The following is a 17092-nucleotide window of genomic DNA, read 5'->3' as shown; positions in this document are numbered from 1 at the left end:
GCAAACGACAACATCACTGGCGCTGCGAACACTCGGTTGTTTGTTGTTGTATGCAGATATGTGTACGTTTGCTGGATGTTGTTTGCCTGGTGGTTGCGGTTATTCGGTTTTTACCACAATTATTTTACTGCCAGCAAACTGTCGTCAGTTTGTCACACTCTTTACTCACTTTGCCTTTTTTTTGGTGTTGTTGTCCGCTCCAACAAATGAACACTTGCAAATTATGCTCTTTTTGTGCCATACCACCCCAAGTCACTTCACAATCACTTTATGCTGTTGAGGTCGCAAAAGAACTGCACTGCACCTTTCCACCGACTTTTGAATACTCGTCGAAGGAACTAAGCCTGGCATCCGACGGAAGGTTTCGAGGGCCCTTGAGGCGTTTGATCACCGCTCACTCGCGCTTATTACAGCGCGCGGAATTGGTGTGTCTCGGGCCAAGTCACGTACCATTTCTCAAAGCTGTTCGTGAAAAACCGTGTGCCTACAGTGGATTGGCAAGGCCGGCTTTGGAAGCTGGCCGGACTGTCGAAACCCAAAACGCTGCTGCTGCTGCTGTGATCGATTGTCGATTTCCTCCTCCTGTTGTGCGTCCGATTCTTCGGCCGTTCGTTAACATTGGCGGGATCTTGGATTGGCGTTTCTCTTTCGCCTTTCGCCTCCGTCGAGTGGCGGTTCCTCATCGCCGCATGGTTCTTTTTTTTGCTTTTTGTAAGCTTCCTACCCGTTTGACCGTTTTTAGGTCACACATGCAGAAACATTCCCCGGACACCCCAGGCGGGAGCCAGAAGTCGAGTTTCCCAAGCGCTGCGGCGTCTGAAAATTGAAACGAAAATGGGAGGGGGGGGGAGAGAAAAATAAATACACACATCGTAAAATCGTTGTGCCCGTTGTCATAGCAACTGCTGCTGCTGCTCGGTGGTGGTGGTGGCGGCTGGTGAACGGTTGTGCAGGTATTTAATTATAGCCAAATGTGAAAATTCTACGTCCGACGTGTAATTGATCCCGCTGCCGCCATAATGATGCGAGGCGAAACTTTCTCTTTCAGCTCGCAAACGCCTTTGGGAGGAACGTTTTCGGTTAACAATGGTTGTCATAAATGTGAGTAAGTCTGTCTATTTTGAAAAACAGATTGAAGTACGAGGAAGATTCAACGAGTGTAAGTAAAAGATTGCAGCGCACTTGGTGCATCTTGTTGACAACATCTCAACTCATGATCACTCGCTATAATTTGCCTTTACCCTTCAATCATAAATGGTCTATGAGGTATTTTCTTAGCTCTCACAAAGTCAATCGTTTAGTGCCAGTTTATGGATAAATTGTAGGAGAAGCTGCGCGATCCGTTAGGAAGTTCATTTAATTTATTCACCGTCAACGCTCGGTGTGTCGACTTCGACCAAAACTCGTTTCCGCGGATACACGGTGACGCGATTTCCTTGCCAGTTTCCCGTGGCACACCGTTCCAGTCTCCATTTCTTCCCGAAACCATCGGGGACAGCTTGAGCGTTACGGAAGGTGGTCACTCTAGGGGGGAGACCGATGAACCGTTCACCGGACGTGAGCTCGGTCAACTTCCGTCAACCTCTTGCAACAATTGTGTGTTGCAAGATACCACTTGCACAGGGATTGGCAGGTTGATTCTGTCCATAAAAATAAACGATAAATGTGTGCGTGTGTGTGTATGTGCGCCATTGCAAGCCCCCTTATAATTTGTCTTTCCCTTACACCACCTTCTTTTCTGCCCCAAACAACCCCATCATCAGCATCTAGTCAGGCAGTGCAGCTCAGCTGTGCACGGATGCACCTTGCAACCTGGTGATGCACCTGGGAAATGGTAGAATGATCTCCTCTCACCCACCAGCTTCTCCAGCTTAAGATACAAACTTCATTACTTCTCCTTCGTGGCGAAAAGTGTGTCAACTTCGGTCCCCGCGTTCGGGTTTTGCTGCCGACTGAAGTGAAGATGACGATGGAAATGCCAACATTCAGAAACGAAAAGTGCATAACCATTCACTGTTAATGACAGATCGCGAGAAGCAGTAGCAAAACAAGAAACAGAGAAGCAGGGAACAATCAGAGTCAGGTTTGCTAAAACTCCTTCCCGTCATCCCATGGGAGAACGAATAAATCAATCGAATTTCCATCGAGCATAAAAAAACACAGTTGCAGATAACACACTGGTGGATGGAAATAGAAAGGAAAAGAACTCGAAAGAAAGAGAGAAAAAAAACCTGCTCTAGATCGAGATGCCCACGGTCCTGGGAGTTTGCTTGGAAGTCAGGTTCCGGAAGGCGTGCGCAAAAAGACTCCTCCTTCACGCCATCAACGGCAAAAGCTGGAATGTCCTGCACGGTGTCCTCAATTTGCTGTGAAAGCTACACTTTTCGATATTTCTTTCTCTTGCTCCCTTGACCTCATATTTTGTCGTCTGGAATGTTTTGCTTCGTTGATTTTGAAGGGTTGATAGTTTTGTTCAAGAATATACATACATATCTATGTGGTTAATTTTGCAAAAAGCCTTATAAACATCGACACTGTTGATAAAAGGCCAGTTACAATAGCTACCACATCTCTGAAGTGTTGCATTGCGAAGATGACAAGCCTCTTTTGGGGAACGTAAGAGAAATCTCCAAAGTTCATCTCCTCGTCCTCGGCAGCGTCACGGTGACATGCATTCAGGCGACTCCACTCCATTTGTTATTTCCATAATGAAGATTCCAACAGCGTTGGCAACACCGAGATGCACATGGCATTCCACCGAGTGCCAAACCTTTGCAATATTGCTCAACACGTGCGCCCTTCCCTTCCACGAGCCGATGCCTTGTAAGGGTGGCCCCAAAAAGAATAAACTTTCGAAAAATCAACCAAACGACAAATCACAATCGACCACCACAGCTCTTGTGATCGGCGATGGAAAGAAAAGAAGCGAGACGTACCTCGTACGCTTGGGATTGTCAAGGGTCACCTTATAAATGGCTTCTGGCAGCAGATGAGCATTTTTTTGGCAAAAGGGATGCCGGTACCGTTACATTCCTTCCGTCGTGGAAGTGTCCCGCCCAATGACCAACGCATGACCAATGCCGAGTCGTAGGCACTCAAGCTAGTTAATATGCAAATCGATGAACTTGGAGTCGACTCGTACGGATGGTCCTTCGGGCTTTCTACCGCATCTCTAAAGACCACGCGCATCGCTTAACATCAATCTAGCTCGCGACATCATCCGGCATGAAGGCGGTGAAGGCCGGGAATCGGGAGGAGGAATTTGTTTACCTTAGAAATTAACACCAACGTTTGTGAGTGATGGCCACGAGTGCGCTCAGAGCGGTGTAGGGGGACTTTAACCTCGATAAACCTGATCCGGGGCGTGCCGGTGCCCCTTGCAGGTGTCAGATTACGGCCAGGAACCGAAGCAGTGCTCCTTCAGGCTGGTGACGCGCGACAGGTTTATAGCCAAGCAGGAAATATTGGCATTGTGGAGTCGCCCCAGCGGAAGCGAAGTCTGTTTGAAGTACGATTGATCGAACGATTTGCATTGAAAGTACGTTGGAACTGATCGTCATCATCGTCGCGGCATGCACCTACTCACCGAATTGCAAAGAACGATTGGTAAACCATTCTCACAATTATTTATTCAATAACCTAGAAGCTCGAGATAGGTTTACCCTATATAAGAGTTCCAATAAGAAGCGGGCAAGTGTTTGTTTTAAGAATGCAAGTAGAGCAAGTAAGTAACACAGAACCTTTCAACGTTTCTTTCTATCGCTCCCAGAACTAATTCACCGGAACCAACCTCGAGACTAAATAGGTGCCATTTTAAACCCCTTTCCCGTTCTCACGACCCACGTGACAAAACACCTGAAACTGTTTAAATATTTATCGTTTGACATGACAACAACGGTACACGCTGCCTTACACTGTGTACCAGTTTAAAAATGGAACCGTCTCGGTAAGGCGTTCGCTCCAGTATTATCAAACCGTTTCCCAAAACAAGATTGTGTTTTGTTTCCCTCCAGCCCCCGCTCTGACAAACTTCCCAAACGTTCGCACTTGGATGCTAAGTGTTGCTAACATGTTTCAGCTTCTATTTTCATTCCTTCCCTTTATCTCCTCAGAGCACGCTAGACAAACGACAGACAAACAGCTTTCGGATGCGGTAACTTCAGTTTTTTATCGTGATGCGCTCTTTTCATCATCACGGTACGCTGGTGGAAATTGTCTTATTTTCAGCGTCGAGTGTGAAACTATATCAAGTCTGTCAGCAAACAACAGGGTTATCAACAGAAGCCTCCAGGGGAGCGGAAATAGTAAATGTTATCTCTTTTATCGCAATCTTCAGTTTGATTTTGGTTTAGCATCTTCCGATTAAGGTCCCCACTTTCCATGTTCCCAAAGCAAGTTGTTACCTTTTGCAAATCTATCATCTCACTAATTTTACTTCCAAAACTTCCAAATGGCACTCGTGGGGGTTGCGAGTGGAAAATTTCACATTCGACGTGAGCCCCGTTATCGAATGAAGTCATCTCGGACCCAACAAACGATCTAGTCTGGATAACAGCGCCAAATGAGACACCGTACCCTCCTTGGCTGGTGATTCTGTCAACAACAAAAGCTACCACATTAGCCACCGAAAGAAAAGGAAAAACGGGAACAGGCTTAGGGGACTAGAGCTTTGGTTCCGCTGAGCATCATCATGTCTTTTCGCTAACATGTTCCACATTCAACCGCTCAATTCCCGGCTTTGGTCAAACCAAACTCCTGCCACTGACCAACCTGCTCCGTTCGCGTCGTGCCTGCTCCATAAAGAATGGATCAAAAGCATCGAAACAGGTTAAAACAGCACGCCTTTCAACCGCGTCTTATCGCCCCAAACCCGGCCCAGGACCGGACGGACGGGGCCACGCAACTCTGGATGACGCTTTACGCGCTTCCTAACTGTAAAAACCTGCTGCGAGGCGCGCGCAGGTTCCTCGGTTAACCACTGCTTCACCCAAACGTGGTATCAAAACAAAGGCCACGCCAAAAAAAAAAAAAAAAAAGATCGCCACCATATAATGTGGCGTGCTCGATGGAGCGTAATTAACCCTTCGTCTTGTCGGTGTAAATGTGGCGGCAGCATGCAACCAACCTGGCCACATACTGGAGAGACGGAAGATGAAACATTTCCTCCCGTTCTGAACTCCCGCGGGGGGTGAAGCCGGGAAACCGCAGACAATCCGAAACCTGGCCAAAGGAAAACCCCAACCGGCGAAAACCGATCGAAGCCTTAGCCAAACAAATTGTCAAGTAATTTGGTGTCTATCTGGTGGCTTAATTTGAAGGTCTTCCGTGTGGGAACGGACTCCACCAGCTCGGGAGTGCCGGGAAATGCTCTCGGTGATTATGCTAAATTTGATCCGCCATAGAGACTTCGCTCTTCTTCGATGATCGATGGGAAAGAAACGTTGAGGTGCCGTGGCCGACACGCACGGCTTGGCGGAGATAATTTATGTTAAACATAATCATAACGTTTTTCGGTCCGTGGCCGTTTGCTGGCAGCAACCCCCGTGGAAAGTGGGAGAAAAGGGGTGAAAAGGGCTATCTCGCTGGGAACATCAGAATACCGACATTCTCGACGAAATGCTGACTCGATTCGTGCCAAGCTAGGTGCATTAATTGTGTAGAAAGCTGCGTTTGGCCACTCATTTTTCTTCCAATTCCCCCTTGGTAACTCGCTTTGATTTCCTCCCTTCTGTCACTCGTTCCGACGAAGAACCTGGTCTAGCGATATTGGATTTGCATCTGGTACGACAAGATCCGCTTGCAAAACGATTTCCCGCTGGAGGGGGAAGGGAAGGGAGGGAGCTTCTGCAAACCACTCCGCGCGATCCGGGACCTAACGGTCAATGATCGCACGTTGCTTTACCTCGCAAGATATGATAAGACGGCCACGTTCCGGTGTGGCTATATTTTTCTTCCTCTACAACCGGTTTATCAAATTAGCCACGCCTGTCACCGCCGCCGCCGAAACCTCCTTCCTCGCCCGCAACGATCCGATCTCGGTCCCTATCACCCTACCTACCTCTTCCCGTGCTCTCCGAAACCGTATGCGCTCCGGCTCGTCAATTGGCCTCCATGCTGCGCCTTGCGATCTTTTCCTCGATCGATGTAAGGAGCGGGGGGATTAAACTGCAACCAGCTCTAAATGGAGCACACTCTAAACCGCACCCGGTCTTTGCACGACACAAGGGCACAGAAACACACACACACACACACACAAGCATAGGAGACGCATGCGAAATGACACGCGTCGATCACCTACTTTATACCGGCGTCGTCTGGCACTCCCTAAAAATGCGCGATCAGGAATTTCGCGGATCAAAGTTTAGATCGCGCTCATAGGGACATAGCAGTTTACGGACACACACTCAGACACAAACAGACTATTGAAATGTGATCAAGAGGGGTTTAAGAAAACTTTGCGGCGAAGGGATTTTAGATTTCCGATCCGTCACGCACAATTTGATCGGGTAAACAGAGTGCCGATGGAAAGATACCTGGTTTAGCCCGGTCACTACGCGACCCGCCTACAGTTATGTTCCACTTGTGAGCCCAATGGGCGCGCTGCTTCAACGCGATCCGTCACGAGACTCCGTCCACACGACCACCGATGATCGCGGTTGCCACGGTTCTGGACCCGATTCCAGCCCCAACTGAGCGCGCTGCATCGCGGAAAGCTACGTGATGTTCATCTGGGACCGGCGCCACGGTCTGTCTCTGTCGCGCACAAAGTCGCTTTCTCTTGTGTTCCTCCGATCGAGGAGGTTCACCGAGCCCGCCCCGAGTGAGTGCTCGCGATCGCGGAAAGTTCATTTCTTCTCCACGCGATCACGCGAACTCTTGAACGGCTCGGCGACAGTGCAGGGACCTGTTCTGCTTCTTGGTCTTCCCTGCACTTTCACATTCCCGGTTATCCCCGTTGCGCGCAACATACCCTAGTAAGGGGTACATTGCATCGACCTTGCCGCCGACAAGGATGTACGGCAGATGATCAAAACATTTGGTCACGTTTTTCGAAACCCAAACACACCTGCCCTTCAAGGACGCCAACGGTTTGGAACATCGCACCAACTAGGAGTACGCGCTGCGAATCGGAAAATGAGAACCAGAATTTTATGTAAAATGATCACAAAGCAGTTTTATTACACAGGCCGAAAGTCAAACGTCGCTTAAGCCCATCCGAAGAAAGCCTGGAAGCGGGAGATGATCTGGTCAACATCGACGCCGAAGGCGCGCAGCTGGGCGGAGAAACGGGTGACATCCGGGTTCGTGATGATGCTGGTGAAGCCGGAGCGACGGGCCTGGGTGTAGAAGTACAGCTGACCGAACTCGCTGGCCGGGTTGGCGATGAAGGTACGGGCCAGAGCCTCGGCACCGGGCAGGTCGGTGACGGCGCGGATCTCGTCCATCATGGCGTTCCAGGAGCGGGAAGCCGGCGACTTGGCGCTGACCGAGCGGGTGATCGGGGTGAGTCCCAGCATGGCGGCGATGCCGTTCAGGTAGTCACGGATGCTGACGCCACGAGCCTCGGAGAAGGCGCTGATCTCAATCAACTCCGGGGTGGTGATCAGCACGCGCCACGCAGCGTCGGTCTCGGCAGACTGCAGGAAGGACCAGATCTCACCAACCTGCGCGTCCGTCTGCACGTAGCGCTCGTAGATGGCGCGCACCTGATCCATGTTCAGGAACGCGGTCAGCTGATCGACCTCAGCGCGCAGGTTCTGCCCGAAGGCAGCACCGAACAGGGCGAGCAGGATGATGAATTTCTGCAAAGTTACACAACCACACAGGTGGAAATTGAATTTTAATACCGCTGCGACGAAAGGGCTCACCCAAAGGACCTACCATTTTGTCAGCGGGAGGACTACTCAGAATGCAATCGCAGTAGAAAAGTGAAGTGCCATTGCTGATGGTAGTCGTTTTTATACCCCGTTTGCCGCATCGAACGCTTGGAGATAAAAACATTGCTACTGTTTTAGTAACGTCCGATAACAAGCATGTACCAATATCTGGCGACAAGGAGGCTCGAGATATCAAGACAACAAGCAAAGCTAATGGAAGTGAAAATGAAGAAAATCTTACCCAAGATAATCTTTGGCGAAAACATGGGGAGTACCTTATTGTCTATGAGCAATTGTACATGAGCAATTTAATTTGGAATACACAACATCGATAATGATTGGCGTTAACATATGAAAATTGTAGAACATTTCTCTATAATCAAACAACACCTTATGAATATCTTAGATGACCGTAATCGCGCCGTACTTGGCATACATTTTGGTACTAAGGTAGCGTGGCCGAGCGGTCTAAGGCGCTGGTTTAAGGCACCAGTCACTTCGGTGGCGTGGGTTCGAATCCCACCGCTGCCACAAATGCGTTTTTTTTAATCCTTCGGTTTGTTTGCGACCTTTGACACTTGATTGACATCTATTTGCACTCATTTGGTCAAATATAGAACAACCTACGCGGTGTGTGACCTTGGACTTCGAATGGATTTTACTCATGTGCACCCTTTGTACTATGACGTATTTGCATTTTTATGGCTCAAAAGTAATCCAGAGTGTTGGCCCCCTGCCAAATTGATACGCCCCGAGGCGTTTACAAAATACTTCGAACGATTCGGTCGCGTAAAAGGTAACTCAATTATATCCTTCAACGTATCGATTACATCGATGTACATCCACATCATACGTTTTTATGTTTCCCCGCATCTGCAACAACGATAAGCGATAACAACCATATGATTGATGACCGTATGATCCTATTGCTGATAGCCGAAATTTCAATCGTGCGACCCCTGCGAGCTCTGCGGCCGTTCCGAGAACCGGTTGCTATCGCTCATCGATTTCCCGATAGCCTTATCGAAAGTACCCCGGAGGTCGGGTATAAAAGCGACCGCGACGCCAGCGAAAGACAGATTCAGTTGACACCCGAGTGCTTCCTGAGACTTGCCTGACCATGAAATTCATCATCCTGCTCGCCCTGTTCGGTGCTGCCTTCGGGCAGAACCTGCGCGCTGAGGTCGATCAGCTGACCGCGTTCCTAAACATGGATCAGGTGCGCGCCATCTACGAGCGCTACGTGCAGACGGACGCGCAGGTTGGTGAGATCTGGTCCTTCCTGCAGTCTGCCGAGACCGACGCTGCGTGGCGCGTGCTGATCACAACCCCGGAGTTGATTGAGATCAGCGCCTTCTCCGAGGCTCGTGGCGTCAGCATCCGTGACTACCTGAACGGCATCGCCGCCATGCTGGGACTCACCCCGATCACCCGCTCGGTCAGCGCCAAGTCGCCGGCTTCCCGCTCCTGGAACGCCATGATGGACGAGATCCGCGCCGTCACCGACCTGCCCGGTGCCGAGGCTCTGGCCCGTACCTTCATCGCCAACCCGGCCAGCGAGTTCGGTCAGCTGTACTTCTACACCCAGGCCCGTCGCTCCGGCTTCACCAGCATCATCACGAACCCGGATGTCACCCGTTTCTCCGCCCAGCTGCGCGCCTTCGGCGTCGATGTCGACCAGATCATCTCCCGCTTCCAGGCTTTCTTCGGATGGGCTTAAAAAGGACCACGCTTCATAGGACACGCGATTGGAGTTAAATAAATTGAATTCGTAACAAAATCCACACACACACACGCTTCCATTAATCTTTTCCTGACTAAATAGTCTTGCTGTGACCGCTGCGCCCGATGAGCGGAGCATGTAAACAAACCGTTGGGATTCCAAGTCCGATATGCGAGCAAGTGGTCAAAGTGGCGCTGACACCTGCGCAGAATCAATGGACGGTAATTCGCCGGCGCAGCGGCGTATATTTAGAGTCCCGATTCATCCTGGTCTTGGTGCCGAGTATTGGCAGCTGGTACTACTGGTTGGGCACGATCACACCGCCGACGGTCCGCTTAGTCTGCGATCAGCTCGCGCCCTAGCGGCATCGTGGTTCGTGGACAGTCTGTCGCCATTGTGTGATCGCGAACGCGCGCCCGTGGTGTGCCCGTGTGCATATGTGTGATCTCCGCTGCGTGCCTGTATGCGCGAGCGAGCGAGCAGATCGACCAACGAATGGTGTGTGCGTTCTTCCGACATGCTGCTGGTTGCTTGTGAGAAGTGAAAAAGATTAATTCTATCACGAAAGTCAATGCACAAGGTGGTGCTTTGGGTGCGAACGACGAATCGAATTCCATCTACTGGGAGGAAACAGCGAAATTCGAGCTCCCGGCAGTCTGCCATCCGGGGGAGACAGGAGCGAACCAGCGAAGGGACACCGTGACGTACGCTGTTCCATCCGATCCTGCGCCCACGACACCTCTGGCGCACAACTAACGCACGATGGGCAATCAGCCAACGAAGCATACGACCGGAAAGCCTAAGAAGGCTGTCCATTGGAAATCGGCAGGTACGGTTCCGGAGCAGAACCATCGCTTGGACCTCGGTCGGTCAGAACGCGAGCGAACGGGGTTTTGCGGGATTTTCGAAACACTAGCAGACGGCCCGAAATCCAATCACCAGTAGCGCATCTATTTTTAGCGCCCATTCTGTACGCGAGCGAGATATGCGATTTTCATTCCGTGGCCGCCGTCGCCGTCGGCGCCGCCGCCACCGCCGCCACACCAACAACGGTTACCTCTTTCTCGTGCGGCCCTCACTATAAATGGTTGATGCCATTCCTCCCTAACGTTTTGTTTTTGCAAATCCCTCCGGATGGGTTTACATAGACCGTATAATCATCATCGCAATGGGTTCATGTTCAGAGTTCGTGCACTTTTTATGGCCACTAAACTGACGGTGAATGAATCGTCATCGGTAGGGAAATCGGCTTGAGATGCCACTCCTGACCCGACGCATTCTCATCCCCGACTGGTTCTCTCTGGTTCCGAACAATCGATGACACACCCTGTAGATTATGCCGAACTTGGATTCGGTTCACTGCCAGATGTGCTTACCAATGCTTGTTTTGCTCTCCCTAATACCTTTCAGAGCCCCCCGCTCCGCCGGGCAAGCCAGTCCTCGTCCCGGGAACACCCTCATCCGCACCCGATATCGTGACCATCCGCTGGAACCGTCCACCAACCGATGGCGGTTCGCCGATCCTCGGCTATGTGGTGGAACAGCGGCGCACCGGCTCCCCGCACTGGGTCCGCCCGTGCCCTTCGTTGATCCAGCAGACGGAACTTTCGCTCAGTGGTCTGGAGCCCGGCTGGCGCTATCAGTTCCGCGTGATGGCCGAGAACATCGTGGGCCGATCGGAGAGCAGCGAACTGTCCGATCCACTCACGGTCACGCTGCAGCGAAATGCCATCTCTGCGCCACGCTTTGTGCACGAGCTGTTCGACGCGACGGCCGTCGAGAATGAGAAGGTGGAGTTCCGGGTGCAGGTTGCCGGCACGCCAGCCCCGCAGATCAGCTGGTTCAAGGATGGGTTCGAGATCTACAGCAGCCGCCGGGCGCGGATCGTCACCGAGGGTGACGCCAGCGTACTCGTCATCCACCAGACTGCCCTGACGGACGAGGGCGAGATCAAGTGTGCGGCGACGAATCGTGCTGGCCACTCGGTGACACGTTGCCACCTAACGATCGACGCACTGCCAAAGATCCGCCTGCCACGCCAGTACGAGGATGGATTGATTATAGCGGCGGAAGAAGTCGTGCGACTGAAGGTCGGGTTGGCGGGACGTCCGGCACCAGCCGTCGAGTGGACACACAATGGTGAGCCACTAGCGAACGACGCACGCCACGAGATAGTCACCTCGGACAAACACACCACGCTCAAGCTGACAGCCAGCCAGCGTGCCGACCGGGGCGAGTATAACATCCGTGCGATCAACAAGCTCGGCGAGGACAATGCCTCCTTCCTGGTGACGGTCACGGCTCGACCAGAACCTCCGGGTAAGGTCACGGTATCCTTCTCCTACGGAAAAACGGCCACGCTTAGCTGGGCCGCACCGGACGACGACGGAGGGTGCGAAATCGGGAACTACATCGTCGAGTACTACCGGGTGGGATGGGACGTATGGTTAAAGGCGGCAACCTGTCGGCAGCTGAGCGCAACCCTGAACGATCTGATCGAGGGCTCACAGTACCGGTTCCGTGTGAAAGCGGAAAATCCGTACGGCCTCAGTGACCCCAGTGAGGAGTCGGAGGTGCTGTTCGTAGCCGACCCGAAACGAGGTATCACCGATCCATCGAAGATGGCCTCATCACAACCCGCCACGCTGCCCCGCAAGCGACGCGATCAATCTCGCTCACCATTACGGGACACGGCCGGCTCGAGGCCGAAGAAAGCGTTCACACCGGAACCGTACGGTCGTGCGGACGTTATCCGCGAGATGTCCTACGGCACACCGATCCAAGGCTACCAGAGCTATCCACAGGAGCCACCTTCGGCGGTGGGTCTGCCGGAGGTGGTCATCACAGAACCTTCCGCTGGAGCTCCACTTGCGGAACCCGAATCCGAAACGGAATTCAACGATCCTCCCGCCAGTGCGTCACTGCAGGCCATGCAGAAGCTCTCCCGCGAACCTAGTCCTCTATCGCACTCATCGCCTACGAACTCCCTGGACCCGATGGGCTCCAGTTCCGTCAACGGAGACGCACAGGGACGCGACGATACACAGCCTTCGCAGAAGGCGGCCATTCACAACAGCTCCGAGTTTATGTTGGTCTTGTACAACGAGCAAGAAGCGAAGAAATCGACACGTAAGTTTATCTGCCCAAGCTAAAATAAAATCTGTTTTTGGGGGGATTGCCCAAATGGCCAAAAAATCCGGTACATCACCGACCTTGACGATTGCAAAATGGAAGAGGGCGATCGAATGTTTTTCGCTGGCTTTCGGAATGCGATTTTTCGTCGATTTCTTGCCCTTCGTTCAAATACCACGCAACTGCAAGAAAGATCTTCATCAAAGCGGTGGAATCTATAATTTAAATTGACAGCAGCCCCGATGTGCCAAACAACGCCATGTCCAGCGCCATATTGCGGCCGACCTTTGAATTTCGTTTTTCATTACGCTGGAGCTAGAAAAATCTCACAAAACAATAGGCTCATTAGGTTTGGTTTGGATTTTATTTCCCCTTCCGAACGATTGTTTTGCACAACTCGGTCGGTGTGAAGCACGACGTGACGAAATGAAACAATGAATCTCACCGAAATTAGACATTACAAAACACTTTTGTCGGCACGTATTTTGTCACAGTGTAAATGAGAAACGGTACGGTGTTCGACACTTTTATGATTTGGTAGTGAGATGTTTGCGTGAGATGTTTCTATTGTTTTTAATTTTTGAATTATAATGACAACCTATAAAGGTCGGCGCCCATGGACTCGAAGGTCTTTTCAATTCGTTTTCTAGTGACAGTTTTATTTGATTCAATTTGCATTCCGTTTTGCATTTTGCTTGTGCTTTTTTCGTCCTCATATCGTCATCACCACTTGGAAGAGTACACCGCATACTTACACGTGTTAGAACAATGTACAACCGATTTATATGTTACAGCAGCCCGTTCCGTTCGGTTCGCACCCTCACCGAAGCGAACGCCACCCTGGTTGTGCTGGGCGTTCCACAAGGATCTGTTTTTCCTGGAAAGACTTCTCACACGACGAGGTTATCCGCGTGCTCTGTCACATCTTTCACTGCGCAACCCTGCCCGGGGGGCCTACACCGGTACGGCAGGGAGGTCAACCGTCGTAGGAGGAAGCGTCGGTGCGCTACTAGGTAGAGGCCGTGTTTGGAGCATGATGCATCCGGTTCGTGCGTGCCGCCGTGTTTCCCATATGGCCCGTTTCTGTAAACCAATCCTTCGCACGATCACGATTTGTTTCACTCGAAATGCAACTCCAGTCCAACCCATAGATGTGTGATAGAGCCGTGATCCATAAAACTAACTTCTGGCATATTCGTCTATCATGAGTCCAACAGCACCTTTGATTTTTAGATGCCTCTCATAACCATCTATACAGACTTGTAGTCAGCAGATCATTTATTGGTCACAGATTTAAAAAATATATCTTGTTCCACCTCCACAGGTAATTCTACCTTCGACTTTGAGCTGGATGAATTGGTCGCACCGCCGCCACCGTTGTCTCTGTCGGCGCCGGAACTGAACGTGGAGCCACCGCCAGCTCCAACGATGCGCGCCGGAGTCAGCTCCAGCGAGCTGTTATACGAGCGAGCGATGGCACGGTTCTATCAGGCCGTGGCATTCGAGGAATCGGAGAACCAACGCAAGGAAGCGTTGGAGCAGGAACTGGCCGCACGAAATCGGCAGCAAGCTGCAGTTGGAGCTCAAGATCATGGAATGCAGGAGGAAAAGGGTGTCACAACGACGACGGTTAGCAACCGGCTGGCCGACAGGCGAAGTAGCTTGCGTAAGCGCCTCTCAGGCGACAAGGAATCTATCGTGAAGCAGTCGAGTTTCGAGCAGGAACAGCAGACCCATCAACAACAGCCAGCATCAGAGCCGCAACAGCAGCTGCTTTCACATTCCACACTCGCCGAGGAAACGATCGTGGAAGAGCCGCAAAGCGAGCATTTGGACAGCGGCGGTCTGTTGGGTCTTCAGTCGGAGGAGGGTGACGAGGACTCCGTGTCGTCCTCGATGAGCTCGATGCTGGAGGAGATGAAACGACGCGAACAACAGCAGAAACTCCTGGAGCAGCAATTCATGGCGCATCAGAAGCGTCGCGGGTTCATGGATGACGACGATACCGATGAAGAACCTTACCATCCGGGAGGGCAACGTACCCGATCCCCGTACCGAAATCCGGATCCGAGTCAAGCGATCGAGATCCTCACCAGACCGATGCCCCGTCCGGATCCGAACTTTGTCCCGAAGCCTATCCTGAAGCGACCCTCGACGGAAATCTTGGCGAAAGATGAACAGACGGCTCGGAAGCCAATCACCCAACCAGTCACTTTGCAGACCATCCAACCAGCCCAACAACGTGAGCCTTCTCCTCAGAAAACACCCGAGCGTGAAAAATCTCCCATTGCAAGAATGGGCTCTCCTGCTCCACCTCGTTCTCCAACTCCACCTGCCCTGGAGTCACCACGACAGGAGGACATTCCGAGGCAACAGGAAGAAAAACAAGGAGTAGATGAACCGGAGTATCCGCTCTCACAGAAACAGCCACCGGCTCAGGAGGACATCACTCGGGCGATCGTGTCGGAGGTGGCTCGCCAGCGTCGACTCGAGTCGCGCCAGAACTCGATCGAGGAGTCCCGGGCGGTGGCCGATTTTTACAGCGACATGGTGCAACAGATCGAGAGCTCCAAGAAACCACGCAAGCTTCCACTGTACATGAGCCCGGACGAGGTGCGGAAGTTGAACGAGCGCGAATACTCACGAAACTCCTCACGAGCCGGTTCACGTTCTCCACTTCCGCTCGACGAGTCGTATCTCATCCACAGCAGACGTACCTCACGCTCACCGTCCCTGTCCACCGACCATCCGGCCGTGATGGTCGTACAGCGTTCGGGTAAACCGGCACGTGAAAGCAAGATCCTGCGTCAACGGTCCGCTTCCATTGAGAGCGATGTTACCTCGGTCAGGCTTCCCTCGGTGGTGAGAGATGCACAGGTTCCGGCTGGAGGTCCTCCACCGGTAATCCGAGAAGAGAACGGACGCATCGGACGACCGGTGGAAAAAAGACGTGGCTCGGCGACAACCGGTGCTACCATAAGGAACCGATCGCGATCGAACTCTGCCGCTCGGACGGGAGCGTTGGCAGGACCCAAACCAAAGCTCGCTCCGCCTGTGACTCCGCCAGCATCATCGGCCATCACCTCCAACACCCCACGTCCGGTGGACCTGAAACAATCATCACCAGAACCACCGTCACTACCCACCACCCCACCCAAAGCGATCGAACCAGAATCTCAGCCAACAACCTCGGACTCCTCGGAAGTAGGCCTCAAACCGACCGTGTCCTACCTGACGGACGTGGCACTGTTTGCGATTGCCTGTTGGCTCTATTTGTTCAAGAATCCCAAACTAGCGATCCCCGTCATCCTGCTGATCATGTACCGACACATCCGCGAGGCGGTGAAGGATAAAATTCCCGCCTGGATGCGACGAAAGGAAGCGACCAGCTGAGAGGCGACCGTCCGCTCCAGCACTCGCTGACCATTCAAAGACATTTGTTTTACTCCATCGACCAATTCGCTCCGGAGCGTTCGGATCGGAGTGTAAGATTTTAAAATGCACTTGGACCTTGCGTAATTTTTAGCTCTCTCTGTAAGCATTCGATATCAAAGGCTCGACTCGGCACGACGACGCTGTCGAAGTTCAGTGCGATATCTCAAGAATTATGGGAAGCTGCTGCACGTAGTCTAATGTTATGGCTAGGAGGAAAAAGTTTGTAGCTCTTTCGGATTCAAAGGAAAGTAGCAATTGAGATATGATACCGACACCGCGTTCCCGCACTGTGTTCCGCCTTTCCGTGCACCGGTGCACTCTCTTGGTGACCATTATTTAGGTTGTATGTTCTACCGGACGCCAGGCAAATACCGTTCTCTCAGACATGCGGCATCTCGTAACATATCACTCTAACGTTTTAAAAACCATAACGAAGCCAGTTCTTGCCAGTTTCCGCCAGAGAGGCCCTGGGAAAAGTGGTTCCGTTTACTCTCAATTCGCACATATGCACATGTCAACGGTCTGTGCACAGTACATTTTAGCACTATTTCTATCGTGTTTTGTCTTCCGTCATCCACTAGAGTAGGTTAATTTCCCTTTCGACGGTGAGCAAAAGATCGTTGGGAGGTTGATATGCGTTGATGCACTGGCTTGGGAGCCGGACGACACAATGATGGCGAGGTGACCCCTTGGAAAACAAATGAAAAACAGGGAAAGTCAACACAGAGTGCAGTGGCTCGCTTTGATTATTTTTGAATATACCTCACACCAGCTGCACTTTCACCGTGATCCTACGTCGATACTCCCATCCCTATCGTTCTATGATGCACTACGTGCTTTTATTGTGCTGCGATGTTGAGATTCTCTGTGTTTATTGCGCACGATTTCACCGATTGGAGTTTATTCTGCCACATCTACCAAGCTA

At 51.7% G+C, this 17092-nt stretch overlaps 3 protein-coding genes and 1 non-coding gene across 4 annotated transcripts; 3 read left to right on the top strand and 1 right to left on the bottom strand.

Annotated features, from left to right (window-relative positions):
• Nucleotides 1-7205: 7205 nt before the first annotated feature.
• On the bottom strand, nt 7206-8725 carry LOC131265363 (protein G12-like). The gene is made up of 2 exons (XM_058267622.1): nt 8708-8725; nt 7206-7802 (listed from the first exon to the last, which is right to left on the bottom strand). The coding sequence occupies exons 1-2, from the start codon at nt 8723-8725 to the stop codon at nt 7206-7208; spliced, it is 615 nt and encodes a 204-aa protein (XP_058123605.1).
• On the top strand, nt 8327-8408 carry Trnal-aag (transfer RNA leucine (anticodon AAG)). The gene has a single exon. It is a non-coding gene; the product is annotated as a tRNA-Leu (tRNA).
• Nucleotides 8726-8997: 272 nt separating the features above from the next.
• Nucleotides 8998-9597, top strand: LOC131265362 (protein G12-like). The gene has a single exon (XM_058267621.1). It carries the CDS (start codon nt 8998-9000, stop codon nt 9595-9597), a length of 600 nt encoding a protein of 199 aa, XP_058123604.1.
• A 765-nt stretch (nt 9598-10362) lies between these two features.
• On the top strand, nt 10363-16125 carry LOC131265361 (serine/arginine repetitive matrix protein 2). The gene is made up of 3 exons (XM_058267620.1): nt 10363-10429; nt 11011-12729; nt 14057-16125. Exons 1-3 carry the CDS (start codon nt 10363-10365, stop codon nt 16123-16125), a joined length of 3855 nt encoding a protein of 1284 aa, XP_058123603.1.
• Nucleotides 16126-17092: the final 967 nt, after the last annotated feature.

This window comes from Anopheles coustani, chromosome 2, assembly GCF_943734705.1.
Source record: "Anopheles coustani chromosome 2, idAnoCousDA_361_x.2, whole genome shotgun sequence".
NCBI lineage: Eukaryota > Metazoa > Arthropoda > Insecta > Diptera > Culicidae > Anopheles > Anopheles coustani.
The sequence above is the reverse complement of the archived record's forward strand: the minus strand, read 5'-3'. Positions and strand labels throughout refer to the sequence as shown.

What these genes read in the sequence shown, in the direction of transcription:
- LOC131265362 (XM_058267621.1), top strand. Translation starts at nt 8,998, where the DNA reads ATGAAATTCATCATCCTGCTCGCCCTGTTCGGTGCTGCCTTCGGGCAG.
- LOC131265361 (XM_058267620.1), top strand. Translation starts at nt 10,363, where the DNA reads ATGGGCAATCAGCCAACGAAGCATACGACCGGAAAGCCTAAGAAGGCT. An exon ending in TGTCCATTGGAAATCGGCAG is followed by an intron (nt 10,430 to 11,010) that starts GTACGGTTCCGG and finishes AATACCTTTCAG; the next exon opens with AGCCCCCCGCTCCGCCGGGC. An exon ending in AGAAGCGAAGAAATCGACAC is followed by an intron (nt 12,730 to 14,056) that starts GTAAGTTTATCT and finishes CCACCTCCACAG; the next exon opens with GTAATTCTACCTTCGACTTT.